The sequence below is a fragment of the Natator depressus genome, chromosome 2 (genome assembly GCF_965152275.1).
Source record: "Natator depressus isolate rNatDep1 chromosome 2, rNatDep2.hap1, whole genome shotgun sequence".
NCBI lineage: Eukaryota > Metazoa > Chordata > Testudines > Cheloniidae > Natator > Natator depressus.
Window position 1 is genome coordinate 204,645,803 of NC_134235.1, and position 25,961 is coordinate 204,671,763.

Below are 25,961 nucleotides of genomic sequence, written 5' to 3' on the forward strand. Positions count from 1 at the left end.
TAGGAACAGGAGCAGCCAAAGCAGGGACCTTTGGACATGCCAGTAGCATGTTCTGACTTTCTCTGCCCTGTACTGACTGGCTGTTTGCTCCAATCCTCCCCCACTATCTCTTAACTCCACACCTGCCATGCCCCTCTCTTCCTCCCCACCCCCTTCAACTTAGCCGATCCCCCTTCTAAGAAAACCCACCTCCATAATCTATAAAGGGATTAACATGCTGCTTGCCACCATCATATTGTTCACTCTGCTAGTGTGTTCTACCCCTTCCCGCAGCCTGTGTCAATCTTGTCTATTCGATGAAGTGAGCTGTAGCTCACAAAAGCTTATGCTCAAATACATTTGTTAGTCTCTAAGGTACTCCTTTTCTTTTTAAATGGTTAAGAATGAATCTTTTAAAACATGCCAGGGGATCTTTAATGCCTCTTTAAGGACCTCATGTTTAAGCTTTATTTCAAACTATAACCTCTTGTGTAGTCTACCATGATGCATGGGTTTAAACACTAGTTTAACAGAAAGAACCACCACCATCTCTTACTGGAGCACCTGGTTTCGTTTTTCCTTGGAAATCTCCCATGCAACTACTGACTCTGTTTTCTAAATTAAGCACCAAGGCAAAAGTTGCTCTAACAGTCTTTGTCATGGTTTTTATCTACAAGTAATTTTACAAAAAAGTGAGGCAGTGAAGGCTGTGAGGGTGCATTTTTTTAGAATTACAAAGGCAAGACAATTGACATGCAAGTAGCTTTCATCATCTGGTAAGTCCGAGAGCAAGGATATTTCAATCTTATTTCTGGTATGTGCCTTGGCTTCTCCAAGAAGAAATCTTAACACAGAAGCCATTGGTGTAAGAAACCCATAGCTATGGCAGTTCTAAACGAAAATGTGCATGCCTTAATTTGTACAAGTATCAGTATTCAAAAGATGCAGCATGTTATGTAAACACACTTTTCACAGCAGCTAGGTAGCACCTAAGCATAATGTAGTAGTCTTTCCTTTGAAAAGTGAACAGTTCAAAACTTGTTTTGGGTCAGGGAAAAAAAAATGCTTCCATTCTTCTAATCTATATCAAAGTCACCAGAAATTCTGTGCAAACAACCCAGAACGACAAGAGAAGCTGTTGAAGATCAGGCTTGACATCCATGAGCCTTTGTGGTAAGCCTGTATAGCACATACTTGTACTCTGCCTGTCTCAAGTTCGCTTTCATGTACACCAAATTCACTCCCCTTATTTAAACAAGCCATCTTCTGTATTAATTAATTGTGCAAAGGCTATGTGGTCCATAGTAAGATTTAAGGCAAAATGTCTTCAAACTGCCAATTACCTCAGCTTATTAATGCACAGCCTGGAGTGGGTTTATTATTTTGTTTTCCAATTAAAGCATGAGGGGCTCAGTAGTTTAAAACAATCTTAGCCAGTTTTAGGAAGGATGTGTGCAATTTATCCTTCCACTATGAAAAGTGGTTCCTAGAATAATCACGCACCGTCCTCCCACCCTTAAAAAAAAAAATACACGCAACCAAAAACATTAGAGTTTTAGGTTTCTTTCTTCATGAACAAAGAGTGGAAAGCGTCTTCCCTGCTTGCTGAAGAGGACCTAATTATGTAAGTTGGTGCAAAGCTGCGACATCTCCATGGAGAGTTCCAGCCACTCAGAATATGGCTCTGGACAATCAGAGTCCCAAGCCACACATTTATGAGGTTCATCCTGTAACTATCAGCGATAAGTATACCAATCCATGCACTAACTGTAAACTGGGAAATAGAAAGGCTTATTTGCTTACATAGGTCTTTCCATTCACAGATATCTAAGCAGTTACCTCCATTTTACAGATAGGAAAACTAAAGGCAGAGAGAAGTGATGTGATTTGCTCAGGGGCACATAGTATGTGGCAGAGCTGCGCAGGAATGGTATTGTGCTTAAGGCAATAGATCTGGGTTCAGTTCTTGGCTCTGCCACACACTACACAGATGACCTTAGTCAAATCACAGCCTTTTTTGCCCGTTTTCTTCCCTGTAAAATAGTTCATGGGAGAGAATTTATTTTGACATCCTGGATTTTTTTAAAAAGTTCAAGTTTTTTCTAATAAAGTCTATTTTCTTGTTTAAAGTTCCAAAACAAAGTTCTTTTGGAAATTTAATTTTTAGTTTAAAAAAATAAAAAATCTAAAGTGGAAGTGAGCTGTAGCTCACAAAAGCTTATGCTCAAATAAATTTGTTAGTCTAAGGTGCCACAAGTCCTCCTTTTCTTTTTGAAATTTTATGGTTATGAACAGACTGTAGGGTGAAGAAACAAGGTTAGAGCCTATGAGTAGATGGTACTTGTACTTGTCTCCAATTCACAGACGCACCCAATAAAATTGTCAGTTGCCGAGGAAAGCATGTCCCTTTCTTTAAAGGCAAAACAAGGCAAGGGAAAGGAGGTGATTTGAGGGTTAGAGCAGTTTTACTTCGTACACATTTCACTATCAGTTGGTTGACTGTATAGCTCAAAAGTACTCCCATTCCACTTCAGATTTTCTTTTCACAGCAGAGAAGGAAAGATTGAGACGATATCACTGTATTTTTGTTAATTCACTATAAAACTTTATTTTCAATTGTAAACTTCTTGGTTTTAAAGACTCTTCCAAAGCAAACAAAGAATATTTGAATATTTACAATTGGGATCCTACCTTCCTGGAGCAGCCTTAGAAAGGAAATTAAAATTTAACTCACAAGAAGCTATATAGTTTAGTGCCAAACCTCAAAAATATATATTTGAATTGTTAAAGTGTCAAGTTGCCTACTTACAGAAAATTAAAAACATTCTGTGAAAGTTTAATTTCAGAATTTGCTTACTGTACATGTTATAGTTTCAAACATTTAAAAGCTCTATTGGTGGCGGCTTTATAGGAATCTGTCCTAGTGTAAACTTCTTTGCTTCAAACTGCTTCAACTCTTCAGGTGACAGATCAGTCTTTGGTGTGAATAACTTATCTGAGGTAACAATGCTTGTGGCTGCAGGAGGTGCTGGTGCTACATTATATCCAAAGGCACTAACAGACTGTCCAAATAAAGAGTTACCTGATTCTGAGGCAGGGGCAGCAACTGCTGCATTAGCAGCTCCAAAGGCTGGAAGTGAGGTTGTGCTTGACAAGTTTAGAGCAGAGGAACTGCCAAACCCTGAAAATCCAGAAGCTCCAAAACCACCCACAGTTTCAGGCTTTTTAAATGAAAAAGAGGCTGCAGATGAAGCTGGTTGACTGCCAAAGGCAATGGAAGGGGCTGATCTTGAGGAAGATGTCACACCCAATGCTGAAGGGCCTGGAACCATAGAAGAGCTTCCAAATGCAGTGGTGCTTGCAGAGGATGCACTGACAAGTTCAGTATTTGATTTAAAGGAGGAATTGCTGGCACTCCTATTGCTGCTGCTGCTGCGTGGAAAGCCTGCAATTATAAAACACATACAGAAATTTTTAGAACAGGCACACTTGCAATATCAAAACACTTACCAGAATACTGCAGAAAAACAAAGGCAATATTTAACAGCTAGCTATTAATATAGAAAACTTACTTGATGATCCAAAGGTTGATGTTTGTTGTCCACCAAATCCGAAGGCAGGCAATGGTTGATTAACCACATTTTTCAGTTCAGATACCTTTTCAAAAAAAGTAAAATGTGAATCCTACATTTACAAGTGAGAAAATGTGTCTCTTTCTATAAAGATTTATAACTAATAATATAAATTCCTCTGATAATTAAGTCATTGAAGTCAAAACTAGTTTCAACTGAAGAAGTTAATTGGCATGGTTCTTTTAAATAGGTTGTCATATCATGCCAAGCCTAAAAATATTGTGTGGCATGGGTGGCGCGTGACACTGTTTTCAAATCCAGACCACCACCTTCTTTCTCTCTTACCCTCCATCTGTTCTGTCATTCTTCACCCTCCCCTGACCCCCACATATGTTCCCAAAGCATTATCCAAGACCTGACTCCAGACCACTATCGACATGCCTCTCTCGTTGCTACTTGGCCAGGCCCTTTGACATGGATATCCCTGCATGGCACTAATATGGAAGATAAACACCATAGTTGAGATTTTCAAAGTACTGCAGAGGTTTTAGCCACATATCTTCTATTAAAATTGCCATAGCTAGACAGCAAATATTTTCAAGTCTTGGCTATTTAGTGCCAAGCAAGACCATTCTAAATGAGTGCAAAGTACTTGTTCTTAAATAATAAATGTTGAAATTTTCAGAGCCAAGGAGGGGGATTTAGAATTTAATGTACATAGAAGATGGATGGCTAAAGCCTATGACTATATTATCTGTATTTTCTACACATGGAACGCTACACTAAGATCAATTCATGAGGTCGGCAAATATGGATTCCATTTCTTCACCCATATTATGTCTTAGACATTGGTTCATTAACGATCACTGTCAAAGCAACTAACTTTGGTATGTGTAGCATACTTTGGCATGATGTGTCTAACACACTATCTTGAATCCAAGTTAAACATTCCTGTTTAAAATTAGGAGGAGGAGAACATATATTTTACTTTTCAGTAACACTCACCAATGCTGCTTTGGTAGATGTATTTAGAGTCTTCAGCTCAAGCAATCTATTTCTCCATCGGTTTACTAATTGCTGGACTGAATTTATCTAAAAAGGGGAGAAAAAAAAAAGACAAAAAAGTACATTTTAAGTCTGTTTCAATGATGCAAATAAGAAATGGCAATATTGAGTAATTTCATGATTCAACTGAAAAGACATAGCTTTCTCAAATTATGATAGGACAACCCAACTAGCCCAAAAGTAGTAAGATACCTACCCCTTCCCAAAACCTCCATGCTACAAATTTGAGCAGGGGAAGTCTGAAACTCAAGATTCCTTCAACTTTCTTTACACACTTGCTCTCACACCAAGCATATTACTTTGTAGGCATATGAACCATGAGAAACTGCAGGACACTTTCCCTAATCCAAGTTTAACCAATTAGTAGTATTAACAGAGGAATTCCAAATTCCAGCTCCACAAGAATAAAACTCTTCAATCCTTCTTTTATTGCTGGTATAGTTGACATTGTATGTGCTGAATCATGAAGTTAAAGTACCAAGAGTTGACCTAAGGCTCCTGTTGCTTTCTAGCAAAAACACCTCCTTTTCTCTCAGAATAATTTAGCACTATCACTCCATACTTACCAATTAAGGACTTAAATTCACTAATATAATCAATTCCCTTAAAGTGCGGAGTGGATTACTACACACAATTCTGTAGTGATTGCTAAAGTACAGTAAATTAAACTTTTAATAATAGAAAAAGGTATTTAGTAATGATTAATGTTTTAATCACATCACAATATTGTGTATATCACTATTCCACATTAGTATAATTATTAACAAATGCGAAAGCACATCTATTTAAGTAGCTTTAGCTTAACTTTCCGTAAAAAAAAAAAAAAAAAAAACTAACAAACAATCTCAAAATAAGAAAAGCCTTTTGATCTGCCAGCGTCCGGTGAAAGTAGAATGTTTAATCTTTTACTAAAATCTTTGCACACTTTCAAAGGGTCTCATCATAAACACCACAAACATCAGCAATTCTATTCAGCATGGTCACATGCTGGAAGATCATATTGTCTGACATCAGCTCTTATAAGACACAGACTGGGAAATTCCTAGTTTATATTTTGACTCAGTTTATGAAAGAAACACGATTTGGATGAGAATCTCTCATGGAAGGACTATATAAGGTAAATAATTATGACATATTGACAACTTCATGAACTTGCATTCAAATATTCAGTGATGCTCTCCCACAAATCTTAAAATCAGTTAATACACTATCCACCACCATAAAGTTTGATTATAGCTTACTAAATATTAAAGGTTTTACAAAAACTTCAGTATAGCAGCAATACCAGATACTAAAAAAACATGCAAAGGTGATAAAAATAAATGTACATTTAAATTTTTTTTTCCCCTTAAAGGTGAAACATTTATAGATTAGAAAGTTATATTTGGAAGGCTTACTTCAGACATTTGAGAAAGCAACCGTTCCACCTTTGACAAAAACATATAGTATCAATATCTTTAAAGGGTTATACTTTTTGTTTTCGTATGATTCAGCCTTCTCTAATCACTTCTGCTACTTTAATATCTTCACTGGCTTGTTTGACGAATACTAAACAATGTTTCTGGTGGGACAAAATTTTCTCCTGCCTCCCAAGAAGCAGTGTGCATGCTAAATGTTAAATCCTGGTGCTTCCTGTTAATGTTAAGTGCTTCCTGTGTCTAATAAGACTAGTGATATTAGCAATTCTTGCTGAAATGCTGTCCCAAGGGGAAGAAAAATTGTGCAACATCATGATATTCCAGAATAAAACAGTTTGCTTTTATAATCCCATCATATTGGATTCTGGACTGCAGCAATATCCAAAATGTACTTAAACGAAGATAATTAACTTGAAATCTAGTCAATTACAAAAGGTTTGAAGTAAGGTAGTTTCAATGTCAGTAATTTGTGGGTTTACAACATTCTTCTATTTTTAAAAAATGTTTTCAGTTCCCTGTGTGTGAAATATCCACACAAACAGGAAATCTTGTTATTGATTATCACAAAGTGTTAACTACACAAAATTTAAAAAAAAAAATGTTTTTCCTTTAATCTCTGAGTTAACACTAGGTGTTACGTGGGGCAATACATCAAATACTTTCAAAGAGAAATTTGACTTCGGATGTCGTTAGGGTGCTATAAAATGAATTTCTTGCAATAGTGTAATTTCCTGTTTGTGAACTGAGAAAGAACAGAGGAAAACAAATTTAAAAATAACATGCTTTAATTATTGAGGGTGTTATAAACAGCTATATTAACCATACTACTGCAATTGATTTTAGTTTAACAAGCAAGACTGGTGGTAAAAGACAGATACATTGACTCTATACCCCTCTGTTCTTTCCAGTGGACACATTTTTCTGACTGGAGACAGAGACTAAGGCGAGGTTTACTTGTGGAATTTTTGCTGCTATAGTAATGTCAGTCAGGGATTTAATTTAATTTTTAAAAACAAACAACCAAAGCCCTAGCGTAGATGCAGTTATACCAGTACCAGATGCTTTTGCTGATATAGCTTACTTCATTTGAGAAACTGTTATTAGCTATACTGGAAAAGCACTTGTTTGCCAGTATAAACTGTATCTACATTAGGAGGCATTGCTGATATAGCTGTAGAAAACAAAAAAACAGAACACTGTCAGCAGTATAGAGGAAGACTTTTTGAATAAGAGATGAGGAAAAAACTGCTTACAAGAAGGGAGTCTTCACAGCGCCATACGTTTGTAATACAGATAAACTAACCTGTTCATGTCTGAGAAATTTGACTGAGTCATCCTTTAGGCATTTGTACATTGGGTAACTTGTATTATGAAAGGACACGGATGAAACTTTAATCTGACTGGTGCAGGTGGTACAAAACCCATATAATTAGCTCAAATACACACTTTTTTGACTTTGTCCTCTTCTTCACCAGCAAGATCACTGTACCACTTCATAGTACACATCATTTTATAAAACTAAATTATTATTATTATTTTAAGTGCATGATTAGTGATTCAGGTGGCTGTTTTCCTCCCAAGGAAATCTGAGCTGCTGACACTGCAAGAGAGGTTGACTGTAGCAGATCAACTTAAGTGTAGTGACTGCATTCAGGGTAGGCCTACCACTACCTATTATTTCCCTTTGCAGTTTTTCTATTTCCTCACATCTGTCAAGCAGCCCAATTCCCACTATGAGACTCCAGTGTCAAATTGTCTCCATTGCCAGGCTGGTTCCCTTGATACTTACATGGCTTTAGGGGCAGCAAGGACATCAAATTAAAATGAATAGCTGTTTAACTGTACTGGTACAAGTCCTCTGCTCTAAAGGGTAAACTTTAAACAATACATGGAGTTTATCTTCATTGTGCCCTATGCTCTGCCACATCAATATCAAATTACCCAGCAGAAGAGACATTAGTGTCAAGCTCTCAGGCCATGAGTCAAGCAGTTACACAAATAGTACAGAGAATATTCTAAGGGCTAGCAGAGAAGAAGCTTGGGGAGTAAGGATAAGTGTGAACAGAGGAAAATCTAGGCAAAGAGCAGCCCCTACGTTTAATTACGTGGGATTAGCTAAAGGCCCTCTCCCATTGCTTCCCATAGAGCAGCAGCATTAACAAAGCAAGTGCCCAGCACGTTAGGAAATCAAACACTTTTTTTAAGCTGCCTAATTTTAGGCACCCAGGTGTGACAGTTTTGGCCAATGTTCTCAGTGAAATTAACTGAAATTGGAAAGTATGCACAGTATAAATAAAAACAGCCAATTCATTGAGAGTGTATTTTGGCATTCTGAAAATTCTTTGGAATTTGTTACACAAATCAAATGAGCCACCACTGTATAGTTATTAAAAGTAGCACTACTCTGAAGTGCGTATGTTACATCAGAAAAGTTTACAATATTTTTAAAAAGCTTACATAGTTCTGAATATTATTGTTTGTTCTGCAGTTATAGTATTCAAGATGCAACTCTTCTGGTGAGAAGTCTGGAAAACCTGCAGGGAAAGGAACAATCAAAATCCTCAGAGAAAGATATATTGTTTGAGAGCACTTTTATGCAGCTACGATAGGCCTTGCTGCAACATCATAATAAGTCAGTTAGTTACAGTATGGTTGAAAAGATGCAAAAATTGGGAATTGGTCCTGCTCTGAGCAGGGGGTTGGACTAGAGGACCTCCTGAGGTCCCTTCCAACCTGATATTCTACGATTTTATGCAAAGGTCACTTGTAGTAGAACCTCAAGGTTGCACATGCCAAAAATGAGGCACCATATCACTTTATCGTTTAATTTTTGTTGCATCACAAGTTAAGTCTAGATCCTGCAAGATCTCCACATGGGTGGAGCAAGTGGAAGGTTTGAGGCTTTAGCTTTAGGGGAAGAGCTTTTGTCTTGTGCACTTCTGCAGAGCAACTGGCACTCTTTTGGACCCTAAAATAAATATAATGCAATACCTTGAGAGAAAAACAACAAGGAGTCCTTGGGGCACCTTAGAAATTCTAAGGTGCCCCAAGGACTCCTCGTTGTTTTTGCTGATACAGACTAACACAGCTACCACTCTGAAACCTGTCACCTTGAGAGAAACATTCTTGGTTATAAGTGTATGACGACACTAGGGAAGTTACTACCTGAGACGTTAGGCTTTTCTTTCATAGGTGAGTAACAGGAGAACATCCACTGTCCTGAAGATTCCCACACTTCCATGTCCTTTATTATGCCTTCACTAGAAAAATTATACCAAAACAAAGAAAAAAATTGAATAAATCAGACTAATTATTTGATAAAAAAAGAGAACAAAAAGGTATTTCAAAATAGTTCAGGGCCAGATTCTCATACACTCCCTCACCGAGTAGCACCGTACTCCATGAGCAGTCTCTCTGATTTTAATGGAGTAAGCATTTCCACATCCTAGTAGTAAAGCTGAACCACAGAAGTTAATGGTTTACACATGTTGAAGTAAAACACTCCTCACCATGAACAGTGGGAGAACTGGGCCCTCAGTGAACAACTGTGATAACTTATAGGAATGGGTGCTTTTTAAATGTTTTGCTAAAGTATATAACTGCATAATGAATTAAGCAAGTTGGAAAAAGATTGGCAGCCTGAAGTGCATACTTCCCGTTAAATGATTCCCTCTGAGGGCTGCAGATCATTATCTCAACATTCCTATTCGAGAAACCTTGAAAATTACAAAGTTAATTCTACAAAAATAAGCTAATATGTATAGCAACAAAAAGTAAAATGCAGAAAGACTGACTAGAGGAAAACAGCTGTCTCAGGTCAATTTTAGAGACTACAGAAGTCCATATACTGTAGAAGTAATGAAATAATAGGGATAAGGACAATTAACTGAAATAAAACATGGAAGGAGAACATTTAGAAAACAAAACACTGAAGAGAGCAAAAGCAAGAATACCGTACTGTGTAGAGTGATGATCACTAAATATTTGAAATTTGCTTTTATTACTCTGGATTTTTTGTAATAAAAATACATTCATATGAGGTAACCAAAATTTAGGTAAATACCAGCTTTTAAGGATTTTAAAAAAATGTCTTCATCCTACTCTAGAAAAGTGACCTGCAAAGGGGAAAAAAAAAAATTGTATTATATAGTTTTTGCCCTTCTTAATGTATAAAGAATGTCTGATTTCCCCCCACTCCCCCTTAAGAAGCGGGAGGAAGTTTTTACTTGTTATCTCCTTAAGTGTCAGGAAAGTCAAGACAAATCTTTCCTTCGTTGTTGGAGAACTTTTTGAATGACTGAAATGCATATTGGGAGCTCTCAGCCCTTAATTAACATGACTGGCACATCAAAATCTTAAAGGAAGTGTTCCCCTAGATCTAAGTACATTAAAACTTTTTCAGAACACCTGTTTAACTAAAAAGAAAATAAAAGCCACTTCTGGCCTCAACCAGTACCTCAATTCCTTAATACCCGAGATATAAAAATCCTACCAGTACTCCAGTCATCCAATATCCAAAACCTGACTCTTTTTGGTTCAAAAAGCAAGGGGGGGGGGGAGAGGGGGAAATAAGCAGGTTGTGTGTTTTATTTAAAAAAAAAAAAAAAAAAAAAAAGACTTCCAAAACCTTCCAGGTGTCCTTTATGGATGAGAATAAAGCAAAAACAGGGGGGAAAAGAAAAAAGATACAAGCCCAATTTTTCCCCTTTGCAGATCATCTTTAAAGAGAAATGCAAGTTATTAAAACAGCAATTTAAATTTATAAAGGTGCATTTTAATGTAAGGTTCACTGAGGTTTTACTTCCAGCTCTATTGAAGTCCCATGAAAATAATTTCACTACAAACACACTTCTTTATTACCCCCTAGTGAAGACATTCATATTAACAAATGATCTATAATATATAATAAATATTTATGCATTAGAAGAAGCCTCTTTAGACTTCATTATCGGGAAATTACATAATACACACAAGTGCCTCCATACAAATCTACACTTTTAAAATTCATTTTTCTAAATACTTATTAGATGCTCAAAGACAGAACAAGGACTTACAGGAGCTTCTCCTCTTCATCTTTGTAGCTACTGCCAATATTTTGCTCAGAGCTTAATGCAGAGAATCTGTTTTGAGAAAATCCTGAACTTTTATTGCCACTGCCTGGTGCACCATAGTCACTAGAGGGTCCAAAAAATGCCTTTCCATCATCTCTGCTGCCACCCCATGTAGTGGGTTTAGAAAAGTTAGAAGGTTGGACAACATTGGTGTATCTCTGGTTATGGGCACCCCACCCTCCTCTGCCAGTACCTTACAATGAAAAAGAAAAAACAATAATTAAATATTCTTTCACATTTTACACAGTTTCCTCACTACTGTGAATCAAGTAAACCAAGCCCAGCTGTACATGGTAGCACTGAAAAGTACAACAGAGCATGAAGACAATCAATTTCTCAGACAGTCAACATTTTGAGAGTTGTGTTTAATGTGATCAAAGTTTATTTTGTTTAAAGATGTGACAAACTAAGAGCCCAGGCCTGCACATGTAAGCAACTGTAATCATGTGAGCAGTCTCAATGAAGCAAATGGGACTATTTATGCATGTTTGCAGAGTGGGGTCGTATTGGAAAAACCTGGGAGGTGGGCAGGCGCAAGCCCACCCACTGCTAAAGGCCCCTCCCCCAGCCTAAGCGGGAGGGACCACTGGACCCAGGGACCAACTGATTGCAGGCTGCAGAGTGGAGTCTTGAGGTATCCCATTCACATCTCAAAGCCTTTCAAAAGGTCAAAACCAAAGTAAAATAAACCATAAGGGACAGCAATAAAGACTAAAAACAAAATCACACATACACCAATATGACATACGATTGTTAGTGCAAGCAACACTTAAGATTACTGTATCTAAAAGATTACAAAAAAATTTCACTATTCTTTTTTCAGTTTATTTTGCCCCTTTGACAACACTTTGTGATTGGGGCCTAAATGGGAGCCTATCCTGAAAGATGATCTGCGTAGCTGCACCCCTGGCCCTGCCAAGTCAAGTCCACATGTTCAGCTTAGAAGAATGAGGCCCTCATTTTCACACTGCTTGTGACAGATTTCACAGAGTAATATGGACAGAAACATAAAAAAACCCACAAGGGAACATGTGACTGTAAGCTACAAACATTTGCTGGGAGATTCAGGGGCAGACAAGCACCTGAAAAAACTTAACATATTTTTTGAAACAGATCAGATTCCAAGTTGGCAGCACCCCTTACAAATCAAACATTAATGATATATTTAACAAGGCTTGGGTGCTTGGAAGTTCCCTTTCAAACTGTCCACTTTGGAAACAACAAATCAGAGCATTGTGATGTGTGTGTGTTCTGTCTATGGAAGAAATAAGGAAAAACCATATCTGTGCAGTGGGAATTAGTGAAGGTTTCTCTCCAGTGTACCTGTATCTCTTCTCCCCTAATACTGTGTCAGAATCCTATTAGTATACCAGTCATCCAGTAATCAAGAATGGAGAAGCCTTTTTGGTTTGAAAACAAAAGATTTTCTGAAAACACCCTCCAGAAACTTTCAAGCCTTGCTTATGTTTCAGAATAAACCAAAATGCATCTAGATGGGCTAAAGTTTCTAATAAGAAAAAAGTCAACTTTTTGTTTTACAAATATTACTAGCCCCAAACTATTAATCATTTACAATAAACCCAACATGAGCTATGTGAAATAGTGACCAATGGCAAGGATGACCGTGAAAGATAATTCATAGTACAATTCCACAAGTAACGTTTATTTAAAAAAAAAAAAAAGAAAATACTGAACTGTTTGATATTAAGTAAAAAAAAAAAAAAAAAAGAAGGAGTACTTGTGGCACCTTAGAGACTAACAAACTTATTTGAGCATAAGCTTTCGTGAGCTACAGCTCTCACGAAAGCTTATGCTCAAATAAATTTGTTAGTCTGTAAAGTGCCACAAGTACTCCTTTTCTTTTTGCAGATACAGACTAACACGGCGGCTACTCTGAAACCTATTAAATAAAGTTTTCCTATTTGAACTGACAGTTATTTAACCCTTTAAACTTCAAGTTCCTGAGAAAGCCTACAGCATTTGAAGCACCTAAATTCTGTATTTATATGAGGTGCAACACAATTTGTTTCTTTCAGAATCTACTGGTTAAGCAGTTGGAAGGCCTCTACCAGCCTCCTGTTCATTGAGGGAGGAGAGTTCAAGATGCCAGTTGTCCGGGATTACACATTACGCCACCGCAGTACGCACTCTGAAACAGCCGGTGCTAACAGCAGCACCAGTGGTTACACTGTTACGACACAGAAGAGAGACAAAAACGTCATAGCATTCTTACACTAATTAGGTCTCTACACAAATGACAAGACGATCTACCACTGTAATAGTAAACGTTAAGAGAGGAGTGTTGGCAAGATATAAATCTACACGCGTTAGGGCAGAAGCCAACCTCTAAATTGGGGGGGGGGGTGAGAGGAAGAGAAGAGAGAGCAGTCAGGAAGAACCGTCTCTGGGCGCAGGTTATCCCATGCCCGCGGCAGGGCTCCTCGCAAGCTGTCCCCCGTTGGACGGGTCAGACCTGAGCTCCAGCTAACAGGGCAGCTCCGGTAATTACTTCTCCTGACAGCGCCTAGGGCCCCAGCCATGGATCAGGGCCCCCGGCGCTCGGCGCTGTGCGGACGCAGGGCAGTGAGCCGCGCGGGGCTAGATTTGCCTGGGGGCGGGGCGTGGGGGGAACTGGCACAAGCCCCATACGCGGGGGGGGGGGGGGCGCAGTTAGGGTCCTAGACGTTTGGCCACTGAAACCGCAGCGCGAAGCGGGGCGCTGGGACCCGGCCGGCTCCCCACGGGCCCCGACAGATTCAGCCGCTTCAAACCCGGGGCTCGGAGCCCTCACCCGCCGGCTCCCCGCCCGCAGAGATCGGGGGGAACAGATCGCCGCGGGCGCCAGGCCCCAGCAGCGCGGCCGGAGCCCGTAGGCGGAGGAGAAGAGACGCGGGTACCCTGGGAGGGCGGCGCGGCCGGGCCCAAGCGGCCCCCGCCGCGGGGATGTTCGTTCCAGCACCTCTCGCCGAAGCGGCAGCGGCCCTGCAGGAAGAAGTGGCAGATGGTCATTGTGGTTGTCAGGCGCCCCCTGTTCCCTCAACCAACCCCTGCTGCGTCATAACAACCCGCCAGCACAGCTGAGGGCACGGGTTTACAGAGCCACCCGCTGCCATCACGTGACGGGGCCCACAGCCGCCTCACCGCAGGACATTACGGCGCTTTTTAATGATGTAGAGACCTCGCCCTAATGCCAGAGGGGCCGTAAGCAGAAGGCGGGACCCGACTTTCAGCGGTTGTGGAGAAAACGGCCAGTTAAGCAGCGTAAGAGCAGCAGAGTTATTGCTCCGCCCCTTACTCCCTGTTTAGCGTAACAGCCAATCAGAGGGCCTTAGCCTGTCTCAATCTATTACCTGCACGTGCGCTCATCCCCACCCGCCGTTCCTCCCTTAATCGCCTCACCCCGCCCCCCTCCAAGCCCGTTCCATTGCCCACCTGTGCCCGGAGCGGCCGGTGGCGCTGAGTTCCCGCCGCGGCCCGTCCTGGCTAGAGCGCGCCCAGCACTGCAGCACAAGGGGGAGACCGTGAGCTGCACCGTGCCTCACACAGCCACCCCCTCCCCAACCCCGGGGACTAGACCCTAACTCTCAGCCACGTCTCTCCCGCGCCCCACAGGCTGTGCCCCACTTCGGCAAAATGTGATCCTTAGGGAGTGGTAGCCTTCAAAAAGTTAGAGAACATTGTTTAGAACAATTCTCTTTTACCCTATCCAGCTGCTAGGCCAGCTCCATTTTAATCAAACATAATTTTAAATAATCCTACATTATTACAAGTTATGTAAAAAGTCAAAATAATATTTTAAATTGCCAGATAAACTATCAGGCTATCTTGATTGCAGGATCACTCCTGCTTCACAGCTGCATCACCAAGGGCACATCTAAACTGGCAAAGTTATAGTGCCACTCAGAGAGCACTGAGGGGAAACCTCTGTTGTGTGTTCATAGTGTCAGCTGCCTGCGCAATAGCGTGTTCACACTTGCGGCACTTGCAGCGGTATTTGGAAAGGTGCACTCTGGGCAGTTATCCCACAGAGCACCTCTTTCTTTTCTGCTGCTAAGACTTGTGGGAAGGCAGAGAGGGTTACGCGACATCCTGGATCCTGTCCCAATGACCCGTGATGCATTGCTTTGCACCCCAGAAATCCGTGCTTCTGCCCACATTTGGCACACTCAACAGTTTGTGTACTGTGCACCCTGCCTCTTCAGGCTGCAGGAATGGATCTCAAACTGCTGACACGTATGCTGCTCACTCTGATCAACACGTCGTGAGTGGCAATGGAGTTATTCGTTAAACCTCAAAGTCAAGAGGAATGCGACGTTGATCTCGCCATGCATAGTAGCTACAACATGAAATTGCTTGTGGCATTCACAGAGGTGCTGACCACAGTGGAACGCTGCTTTTGGGCTCGGGAAACAAGCACTGAGTGGTGGGATCACATCGTCATGCACATCTGGGATGACTAGCAGTGGGTGCAGAACTTTTTCATAAGGAAAGCCACATTCATGGGGACTGTGTAATGAATTTGCCCCAGCCCTGCTGCGCAAGGACATGAGAATGAGAGCTGCCCTGTCGTTGGAGAAGCGTGTGGCGATTGCACTGTGGAAGCTGGCTACATCAGACTGCTACCGCTCAGTCGCTAACCAGTTCGGAGTGGAAAAGTCGACCGTTGGACTTGTGTTGATGGAAGCGTGCAGGGCCATTAATCGCATCCTGCTCTGAAAGACCATGACTCTGGGCAACGTGGATGACATTGTGGATGGCTTTGCACAAATAGGCTTCCCTAACTGCGGAGGGGCGATAGATGGCACACACATTCCAATTCTGGCACCAGACCACCTAGCCACTGAGTACATTAATCACAAGAAGTATTTCTCAATGGTTTTCCAGGTGCTTGTGGATCACCATGGGCATTTCACAGACATTAAGGCTGGTCTGGAAAGGTGCATTACACATGCATCTTTCAGAACACTGGCCTGTTCAAGAAGCTGCAAGCAGGGACTTTCTTCCCGGACCAGAAGATCACCGTAGGGGAAGTTGAAATGCCCATTGTGATCCTGGGAGACCCCGCCTACCCCTTAATACCATGGCTTATGAAGCCATACACAGGGCAACTTGACAGCAGCAAGGAGTAGTTCAACAACAGGCTGAACGAGTGCAGAATGGCTGTGGAGTGTGCATTTGGTCGTTTGGTGTTGCCTGTATGGGAAGCTGGACCTGGCCAATGACAATATTCTTATGCTTATAGTCGCGTGCTGTAAGCTCCATAATATTTGTGAAGGGAAGGGTGAAAGCTTCACTCAGGGTTGGATCGCAGAGGCTCAGTGGCTGGAGGCTGAGTTTGAACAGCCAGAGACCAGGGCTATTAGAGGGGCACAGCATGGGGCCATAAGGATCAGGGATACCTTTAGGCAGCAATTTGAAGCTGAAAGCCACTAATAGTTGTTGCTGTGCTCAGGATTGGAGTGCTTGTAATGCTAAGAGGTGATTGGTGCACATGATGCATAAGGGGGTTTAACATAATTATATGTTCCTTTGCAGTGCTCTTTTTGCTTTCACTTAATAGAATAAAGATTGCTTTCAAACCAACACAATTCTTTTATTAAAAGACAATCATCAGAGGAGAGAGTCAAACAAAAAAATACATCAGCAGGGAGGGGGGAGGGGAAGGTCCCAGGAAAGAGGAGGTGGGGAGGGGGATTTGTGTATGTCCAGGGATCATATCCAACCTTCTCCTTTGGAGTACAGTGCAGCAGGTACTGTATGTGAGCAGGGCCAAAATGCAGAGGGATGGGTATTGAGTGCAGTTGGTAGTGGGAGTTCACAGTGCTGGACTGTGAGGAGGGAGGAGTGGCATGCTGTGGGTAGAGACTGGAGAGAGGAGGTTGATATGAGTGTGTTGGCAATGTCTGTGGGGCGCATGGGAAAGAGTTCTGCAACAGCGGCTGCAGGGGAAGGTGGGCATGGAGCTGCTCGATTTGAAGAGCTAGTATCGCCTGGATCGTGTCTGCTTGGCACTCCATAACGTTTAAGAGCTGCTCCATGTCTTCTTTCTGGTGTGCCACATTCTCCTTTCGGTCCCTCTTCTCGCTGTCCCACCACTCCTTCAATTCCTGTTTCTCGGTGGCAGAGGGCATCATAACCTCACACAGAAAGTCCTCCTTAGTTCTTCTTGGCCACTTTCTAATTCTGCACAGCTGTTCTACAAAGAGGGAGGCTGCACTTCCAAGGTCATCTCTGCGAAGTTTAAAACATTTTACAGAAGCAGTATTGTTTTCAACACAGACAACACTGATTCAGTGCTTTAAAACACAGCCAGTACTCTCACACCTGTCAGTAACTGGCTGACCCCAGGCAAGCACACATGAGCCACATGACCCCCAAAATGGTGAGTAGCCACAGGGCAGGGTAAATCACTGTTCCCAGACCCTGCTGTACACTGGGCATGTGGCTCTCGGGGAGAGCCACACTTTCCACAGGATGTAATCATAATGGAAGATATCTCGCTGCTGAGGGTGAGCGGGGAATCATGGGAGGGCCTTCTCCAAGCCTGCAGCTTCTGCCCTGGCCCCTACACAGCTCACCTGTGTGCTGCAATGTTTCTCCGCCCCCCATGACGGCACAGTGGCACAGGAAAGTTACTGTTAATGGGGCAAGAAACAAAGCAGCTCTGCCGAAGAACCTGTGGCAGTGGATTGCCCAGTATCTCCACGAGAGTTTCCTGGAGATCTCTGAGGGAGAGTCCCATGAAGTGAGGGAGTCAATCAACAGACTAGGCACGTGGTGGGAGACAAGCCTGCTTTCTGCAATCCTCCTGCCCCCTACAACTCGCTTCAGCAATTCCCCAAATCAGATCCACTTACCACGGGCCTCCTCTCCTGTTTGCACTTTGCCAAGATCCAACTGCTGTCAGAGCTCCTGGCTGCATGCATCTCTGGCCTCCGGAGTCATCCTCTGCCTCTGGTCCCCCTCCCATTATCCAAGATTTCCTCCTCCTGGTTCGGTCCACTGTCAACTGGCATGCAAGCAAATGAAGTATCCACAGGGGCCTTTGCAGTGAAGGCAGGGTTGCCATCAAGTATCACGTCCAGCTCTTTGTAGAACCAGCAGCTCGTGGGCGCAGCACTGGAGCTGCGGTTTGCCTCCCGCACCTTGTGGTAGGCGTTCCGCAGCTCCTTCACTTTTACCCTACGTTGCAACGTGTCCTGGTCATGGCCCCTTTCAATCATGCATTGTGAAATCTGTCCGTAGGTATCATAATTTCTACTGCTGGAGCGCAGCTGGCACTGGACAGCCTCCTCTCCCCAAATACAGATGAGGTCCTGCAGCTCGGCATTGCTCCAAGCGGGGGATCGCCTGGTGCATTGAGCAGGCACGGCCACCTGCAAAAATGTGCTGAGACCACTGCACGCATCACTGAGCAAACAGGAGAGGGACTTTCAAATTTGCAAAGGAATTTATGGGATGGGGATGACGGTTGGTCACCTGAGGGCAGGGCAGCAGAGTTCAAAGCGATGACCAGAGAGGCGAGAACAGGCATTGTGGGACAACTCCCAGAGGCCAATCGCAGTGCTGTAATCACCACAGTGTCTACACTGGCACCGCAGCACTGTAGCCCCGGTGCAGAAAGCTATACGCCTCTCATTGGGGTGTTTTTTTTTGGAAGTGTAAACAACTGCGTAGTTTCTGCACACTAAGTGGCTTGGCAGTGTGTACACCTGGGGAGTTACAGCGCAGAAAGCTGCTTTACTGCGCAGAAACTTGCCAGTGTAGAGAGGGCCTAAGTAGGGCATATGGATTTGTCACTACAATACTAAGTGACAAATAGTTGTAGTTTTTCAAAGTTTTTGTGGTGAGATAAGACAAGCATTAACACTTTACTGGTAGTACTGAAGAAAACATTTACTGAACAATGTTTACTGATCCACAAGCTTCACTGAGGTATTTGTTTCATTTCCATCAGGAAGTTTCAAAGGGTGCTTCTGATACTGAACACAGAAGCCATACTTAAAGTTTATCAGTACACGTGCTTGATACACAGAATTATCTACAAAGAAAAGTTTTGTTGCACTCTCAGTAATGTTCAAATACCAATACCAATAATTCAGACAATGAACCACGTTTAGCATGCTCTAGACTACAGGCTAGATTACATAGCATGAGAAAACCCAAATAAGCTCTAACAGATGAAGTACATAAGCAAGATCTTCATTACTTTACACTAGTTTAAGTCAATAAATTATAGAAAGCATTGAGATTGACTGATTAATAAGAGGTGGATTGATCTTCTAGAAAAGACAAAGAAAAGGCTAAAACCAAAAATACTGTATAGCAGTTCCAACAAAATATCCAGCTGAAGCTGCTTTTTAACTGTGCTACACCACAGTCAAATTTGTTCAAATTCTTTCATTCTTTGTATTTATAAATTTGTCAGTAGTTTAAGAAAATCATCAATCTATCGAAAATAAAATTAGAAACATATGCTTCGGAATTTTAAAAACATACTAGCAGTTATAAAAATCAGCCTTTGAACCCAGAAAATGTAGGATTTAGCACACAGAGATTCTTGAAAGACAGGGAGATCTGGAAGCTGGGATTTTAACAAATTTATAAAGAACTTGGAACAGAGCATCTTTTGGACATCCCATTTTCCTTTTGACAGAGTATCCATTAAAAAGTATGTAGCAATGTAATTATTAAGTCATTGCTTTCTTAATAGTCTAACAGGGATGGGTCTGAAAAGGATAGGTTATAGAACTGATAAAATTAGGGTGAAAACTCATGAACTAACTGAACTAATGTGCACAGCAGTACAAACTTATGCATACCAGTCTGTAGTTTTTCAAAGTGGGAAAGTGTATATAGTATTGACTTTGATAAGTGTACGAGAGGTTACCTGACAAGCATTAACACTTTAGCATATTTGTCTCGTAAACTGGAGCATGGGGGAACTGGAAGATATATTGTTGCCATGTTTACAGTGAAGTTTTTGATGATTTGGATACATTTACAGTACTGTATGCTTCTAGTCCACAGATTTTTCAAAATCTTTTCCAACTTTATGTCTCTATAAAATTATTGTAAGGAATTTTATGTTTATACAGTCAATTCCAATAGGAAGAAAGTCAATATAACTATCTTACTGACTACTTTTCCACCCCAAATCTTCACAAATGGGTTGGCCTCCACAGTGTTTACAGCACATTTGAATGGGAAAACAGATTGGGAATTGATCCCAAGTGCCCAACCTGGTAGTACAGAACACTATTATTGTTGATGAATTAAATATGCAATCAAACTTCAAGATTCTGAGTTTTGTGATAATTTAGAGGGTTTTTTGTATAAGGCCCTCAAAGTGCCAAATCAAATATCTAGGCATCAGTGTTTCTGTAATGTACATATGGCCTGTCTAATTTTTAAAATCAGTATGCAGTGAAATGGTCATGAAGGTGAGGAATGAACAGCACGGGAGTAAACCAGCCACAATACAGACAGGCACTGTGCAAGTTATTTGCACATCACTCCTAATCCATTATACCCTTGTGTTGCAAGATCGGGTACTTACAGTTATATAAGTAGAATCGCAGTTGTGCAATGTGCATCAATGAGAAAGAATAGTATGAGCAAATTCATTTTTGCTTGTGACCCAAGCTATATTCACTCACCTTTGGTATCTGGAGAATCTCTGTGTCTGAGCTGTAGAAATTACATAAGAATGGGTATACTGGGTCAGACCCAAGGTCCATCTAGCCTAGTAAGTGGTCTTCCGACAGTGGCCAGTGCCAGGTGCCCCAGAGGGAATGAACAGAACAGGTAATCATCAAGTGATCTATCCCCTGTCACCCATTCCCAGCTTCTGGCAAACAGTGGCTAGGGACACCATCCCTGTCCATCGTGGCTAATAGTCATTGATGGACTTATCCTTAAGGCTACGTTTTAGTCACAGGTATTTTTAGTAAAAGTCATAGACAGATCACAGGCTGTGAATTTTTGTTTACTGCCCATGACCTGTCCATGACTTGTACCCCTAACTAAAACTTGGGCAGGAAGGGTGGGGGGGGCTGCGGGTGCTCGGGGTGGTGGTGGTCCGGGAGTGCTGGGGTGTGTGGCCCAGGACCCCCGCTGGTGCTGGGGGGGGGGCAGCACATGGTCTGAGCCCCCCACTGGTGCTGGGGGGCGGGCAGTGGCATGCAGCCCAGGACCCCTGTTGGTTCTGGGGTGGGGGGGAGGGAGTTGGTTGGGCTGGCAGACTCCCTACCTAGCTCTGCATGTCCCTGAAGCTCCCATTGGGGCAGGGAAGGCCATGGGGGCTCCCCGCACTGCTCCCGCCACGAGTTCCAACTCCATAGCTCCCATTGGCTGGGAACCGTAGCCAGTGGGAGCTGCGGGGGCGGCACCTGTGAGCATGGGTAGCATGCAGAGCCCCTGGTCCCTCCACCTAGGAGCTGCAGGAACGTGCCGGTCGCTTCCGGGGAGCCACCCCACACCCCAAGCTTTGCCCCCAGTCCTGAGCCCTCTCCCACACCCAAACTACCCCAGCAGCGGCCAGTGCTGCTGACTGAGGGGCTGCCTGATCTGCTTGGGCAGCCCTGGAGCCAGCCGCATCGGACCCTGAAGTCACGGAATTCATCATTTCCATGACCTCTGTGACAGACACACAGCCTTACCTATCCTCCATGAATTTATCTAGTTCTTTTTTGAACCCTCTTATAGTCTTGGCCTTACAACATCCTCTGGCCAAGAGTTCCACAGGTTGACTGTGCATTGCATGAAGAAATACTTCCTTTTGTTTGTTTTAAACCTGCTGCCTATTAATTTCATTTGGTGACCCCTAGTTCTTGTGTTATGAGGAGTAAATAACACTTCCTTATTTACTTTCTCCACACCGGTCATGATTTTATAGACTTCTATCATATTCCCCTTAGTCATCTCTTTTTCAAACTGAAAAGTTCCAGTTTTATTAATCTCTTCTCATACAGAAGCTGTTCCATACCCCTAATCATTTTTGTTGCCTTTTCTGAACCTTTTCCAATTCCAATATATCTGGGGTGACCACATCTGCACGTAGTATCCAAGATATGGGCGATCCATGGTTTTATATAGAGGTAATATATTTTCCGTCTTATTATCTACCCCGTCTTAATGATTCCCAACATTGTGTTAGCTTTTTTGACAGTCATCGCACATTGAGTGGATGTTTTCAGAAAACTATCCATAACGACTCCAAGAGCTCTTTCTTGAGTGGTAGCAGCTCATTTAGACCCCATCATTTTATATGTATAGTTGGGATTATGTTTTCCAATATGCATTACTTTGCATTTATCAACACTGAATTTCATCTACCGTTTTGTTGTCCAGTCATCCAGTTTTAAGAGATCCCTTTGTAACTCTTCACAGTCTGCTTTTCACTTAACTATCTTGAGTCAAGTAAAGATGAGATTTAGGCTCAACTACATCAAATGCACTAACATTTTCTAAGTAACTGGGTGGTGTGGGGCGAGGGTGGAGGTTGTTTGTTTTTTGGCAGAACCACACAAAAAATAATTTTCAAGAGAACTGGTCATGTGTTCTCAACTATGTTAGTGGAATCTTGAAATACATCCCATCTTTTAAAACAAACTGTAAAAATTAAACTGGTCACATACTGTATATACAAATATGAGGATTGCATCTCAGTTTTTCAGATTATTCTGTTTAACAAGAATCAATAATACACAGAAGCAAAGCACCAATGGCCATCTTTTCCAAGTCTCTGAAAAATGTCCTGACCTCTCCTTGAGGCCTTCATGTCTCTAACGTCTCTTCATTTGCTCCACAAGTATCAACAACACAGATTAAACAACTCGTCACTGGGAAAGCACGGACTTTGGAGTTGGCTACCCACTTGTCTGTTTCAGTATTATATTCAAGGATGTGCCCTAATCGGCCCACACCCTGAAACCCAGCCAGGACGTAGACTATAGAGCCCACAGCAGCACACTTCACTGTTACACCCTTCCACGGCATTGGTGACACCATCTTCCATTCATTCATCTTAATATCATAATATTCCACGTTGTCTAGGCCACCTTGAAATGAATCAAAGTAACAATTAACAGCAATATGAACACTGCCACCGCTTACATAAAAATCTCACAGAAAATGCCTTTGACTGATAGTAGTAGAGGGCTCTTTAATCTATCATACATCTTCTCCCTGTGGGAGTATTTATAGAACACACATACTTGTGCAGTGTGGGCATAACCACACATGTGGGTAATGTTTGTGCTGCTGGAGTTCCAGTCATGTATCATTTCCAGTTATAAATTGCTATTTAATAATTCTTCATTAAAACTTGCACTCTGGGCTGAAACTTGACATCCAATTTTTTTTTTTTTTAAATTAAAAAATCAACCCCTTTCCCCCCGTTTCTTAGAAGGCAACATGTTCTTTAATTGGGATTAGTTTCTTTTTCTTTCAAAAGAGGGAAGGGGACAGGGGAAGTGCTGAAAAGTAGTTACAAGATCACAAAAAATTTGAATTTATAGCATCTCATCCAGAAATCTTAAAAAGCACTTTACAAACAGTGCCTCTCAACACTATCACCCCCAAGGCAGAGAGGAGTATTGATTCCCAGTCCCAAATTCTAACTATTTAGATACATGGGATTTTAAGAACACTTTGACAGGTTTCAGAGTAGCAGCCGTGTTAGTCTGTATCCGCAAAAAGAAAAGGAGTACTTGTGGCACCTTAGAGACTAACCAATTTATTTGAGCATAAGCTTTCGTGAGCTACAGCTCACTGCATCCGATGAAGTGAGCTGTAGCTCACGAAAGCTTATGCTCAAATAAATGTGTTAGTCTCTAAGGTGCCACAAGCACTCCTTTTCTTTTTAGAACACTTTATGACCTGAAAAGATATGGAATCCATGACAATGGCACTGTTAGTATACCACAGTGACTGCACTGAAAGGAAGTAATTAGTCAATCAGGCCAATTTTCACTAAAAAAGTTAACTGCAAAATAGTATTTTGGCCTACTGGGTAAGTGGTGTATGTTTTCAAATTGGGTGTTCAACTAGTAGGCTCAGAGGGTGGAGTTTCTAACTCTGATTGTCTTATTGCGTGCATGTAAGAAGCACCTACATATACTTCTTTGCACTGGAAACTACTCATTACGTTGGAATACCATTAGTAAATATTTTGGGATAGTTTATAATTTGCCATTTAATTAACATTAATCTGAAACAAAATATTCCAGTTGTTAGCATGAATAAGTAATAATAAATTTAGCATCTGAGCAGTTTTCATCTTCAAAGCACTTTAGAAACATTACCTAATTAACTTTCAACACTTCTGTGAAGTACATAAATATTCTTATTTTCTGTTTAACAGGTGGGGAGACAGAGGATAAGAGACTTTCCCAAGACTACCCAGCAAATCCTATGTTACGTATCCAGGGCAGTCAAAACAGGTAGTTTCACCCTTTTTAATTATTGATTTGTAATAATCCTTTAGACTGTAAAATCCTCAGGGGAGTGACTGTATCTCTCTCTCATAGAGCTAAGCACACTGTTGCCACTTTTCAAAAATATCTAATGAAAAGTAATGAAGTTACCCTCTTGTCAAATGACAAGTTAATCCAGTTAACCTGTTCTAGAATAGTTTCATTTAACAGTGGGAACAAGCTTCCCCAAAGTACTTACTACTGGCGGTTCCACCAGATCCAATTTCAAGTAGGAAAGTTTGGGAAGTATCTAGGATACACGGAGGCGGGAAGGGAGGCAACAATGGAGGGAGAAGAGTATGTGTTTGCTGTCACCCCAAAAGTGAAGAACTGGAGATCAATATAAAAATGCAGTTTCTGACACTGCCAGTGTTCAAGAAGTTAACCTACTAGAGATTTAGCAATTCTTCCAACCTAGCTGCAAGGGAAACCTCCCTCAGCTGTGATCCTGTCAGCGCTCTTAAACTGAGCAAGCGTATGTCTTGCATATCCAGAGAAACCGCACAGGAGGGAGGGGGGAGCAGAGTGCTGAACAAAACAAATAGGTAGGTTAATTATTCTTAATGACTCAGTAAAGGAAGGGAATTGAAAACAAGGGAAGAGGGTTTGTTGAAGAAGCTGCCATCTTTTGCATATGATGCAATAATGAGGGGCCCTTAATAACCTGAGGTTGTTCAGATCCCAGAGCTCTTTTCACATAAGAGGGGTGCTTACCCTTGTGTCCTGACTAAATTCTAATTTCAGCCTTTTAATAATACCTTTATGTGACTGCATGGTACCAGATTTCTACTAAGCATAAGGCAAAGTTCTAAATGATAGGTTGACTGTATCCTAATTTCTGACCTAGATCGGATTTTAGAGTGAGAGTATACAAAAAAGTGAATATGAGATCGCTTCTATTCTTATTTTGCATGACTGCCATGCTGCCAAGCAATACATTCCAAAAATAGTAGAAGTGGCTTTATCAATAATTGTAGTTATTTGATACATGAACAAAAACTAACAAATGGTCTTCCAAGTTACAAAGCAGCATAATTCCAATTTTAACGTTCATGTTATCAGGATAACTCATCCACTAGTTTAGCTGGAAGACTAGAAACCAGTGTTTTACTCGTCTGCTCATAAGAGTCCTTCAGTTACGTGAACATGACTGCAATGAACTTTCTCTGTCCAATACTGATTAGCTGTTTGCTTCAACCTTCCTCCTCCCTCACAGTCTCTTTACCTTAGCTTCACTCCACAACTGCCCCTCTAATCCTCTTCTACCCCATCCTGATCCCTCCAGTTGATCCCCTTCTTAAGTAAATCCACCGCCCCCACCAAAAATTGTGGAACTTA

General features: G+C 41.7%; 2 protein-coding genes across 4 annotated transcripts in view; both read right to left on the reverse strand.

Annotated features, from left to right (window-relative positions):
* Window positions 1-2,610: 2,610 nt before the first annotated feature.
* On the reverse strand, window positions 2,611-14,181 carry NUP42 (nucleoporin 42). 3 transcript variants are annotated; one of them, XM_074945779.1, is made up of 7 exons: window positions 14,043-14,181; window positions 11,089-11,338; window positions 9,200-9,294; window positions 8,492-8,568; window positions 4,557-4,643; window positions 3,552-3,636; window positions 2,611-3,424 (listed from the first exon to the last, which is right to left on the reverse strand). In XM_074945779.1, the coding sequence occupies exons 1-7, from the start codon at window positions 14,152-14,154 to the stop codon at window positions 2,853-2,855; spliced, it is 1,278 nt and encodes a 425-aa protein (XP_074801880.1). In that variant the 5' UTR covers window positions 14,155-14,181; the 3' UTR covers window positions 2,611-2,852. The 3 variants fall into 3 exon arrangements, with proteins under 3 accessions (XP_074801880.1, XP_074801881.1, XP_074801879.1); XM_074945780.1 differs by lacking the exon at window positions 14,043-14,181 and adding an exon at window positions 13,937-14,029; XM_074945778.1 differs by lacking the exon at window positions 14,043-14,181 and adding an exon at window positions 13,490-13,741.
* A 7,135-nt stretch (window positions 14,182-21,316) lies between these two features.
* The window catches only part of KLHL7 (kelch like family member 7), a 43,824-nt gene continuing 39,179 nt past the window's right edge, over window positions 21,317-25,961 (reverse strand). Inside the window, exon 11 of the mRNA XM_074945781.1 lies at window positions 21,317-23,207. Within this exon, the coding sequence (XP_074801882.1) occupies window positions 22,924-23,207 (284 nt within the window). The 3' untranslated portion in view covers window positions 21,317-22,923. The remainder of the gene's footprint in view (window positions 23,208-25,961) is intronic.

What these genes read in the sequence shown, in the direction of transcription:
- NUP42 (XM_074945778.1), bottom strand. Translation starts at nt 13,685, where the DNA reads ATGGCTGGGGCCCTAGGCGCTGTCAGGAGAAGTAATTACCGGAGCTGC. An exon ending in AGAAAAGCCTAACGTCTCAG is followed by an intron (nt 8,569 to 9,199) that starts GTAGTAACTTCC and finishes CTTTCCCTGCAG; the next exon opens with GTTTTCCAGACTTCTCACCA. An exon ending in CATCTACCAAAGCAGCATTG is followed by an intron (nt 3,637 to 4,556) that starts GTGAGTGTTACT and finishes TTTTTTGAAAAG; the next exon opens with GTATCTGAACTGAAAAATGT.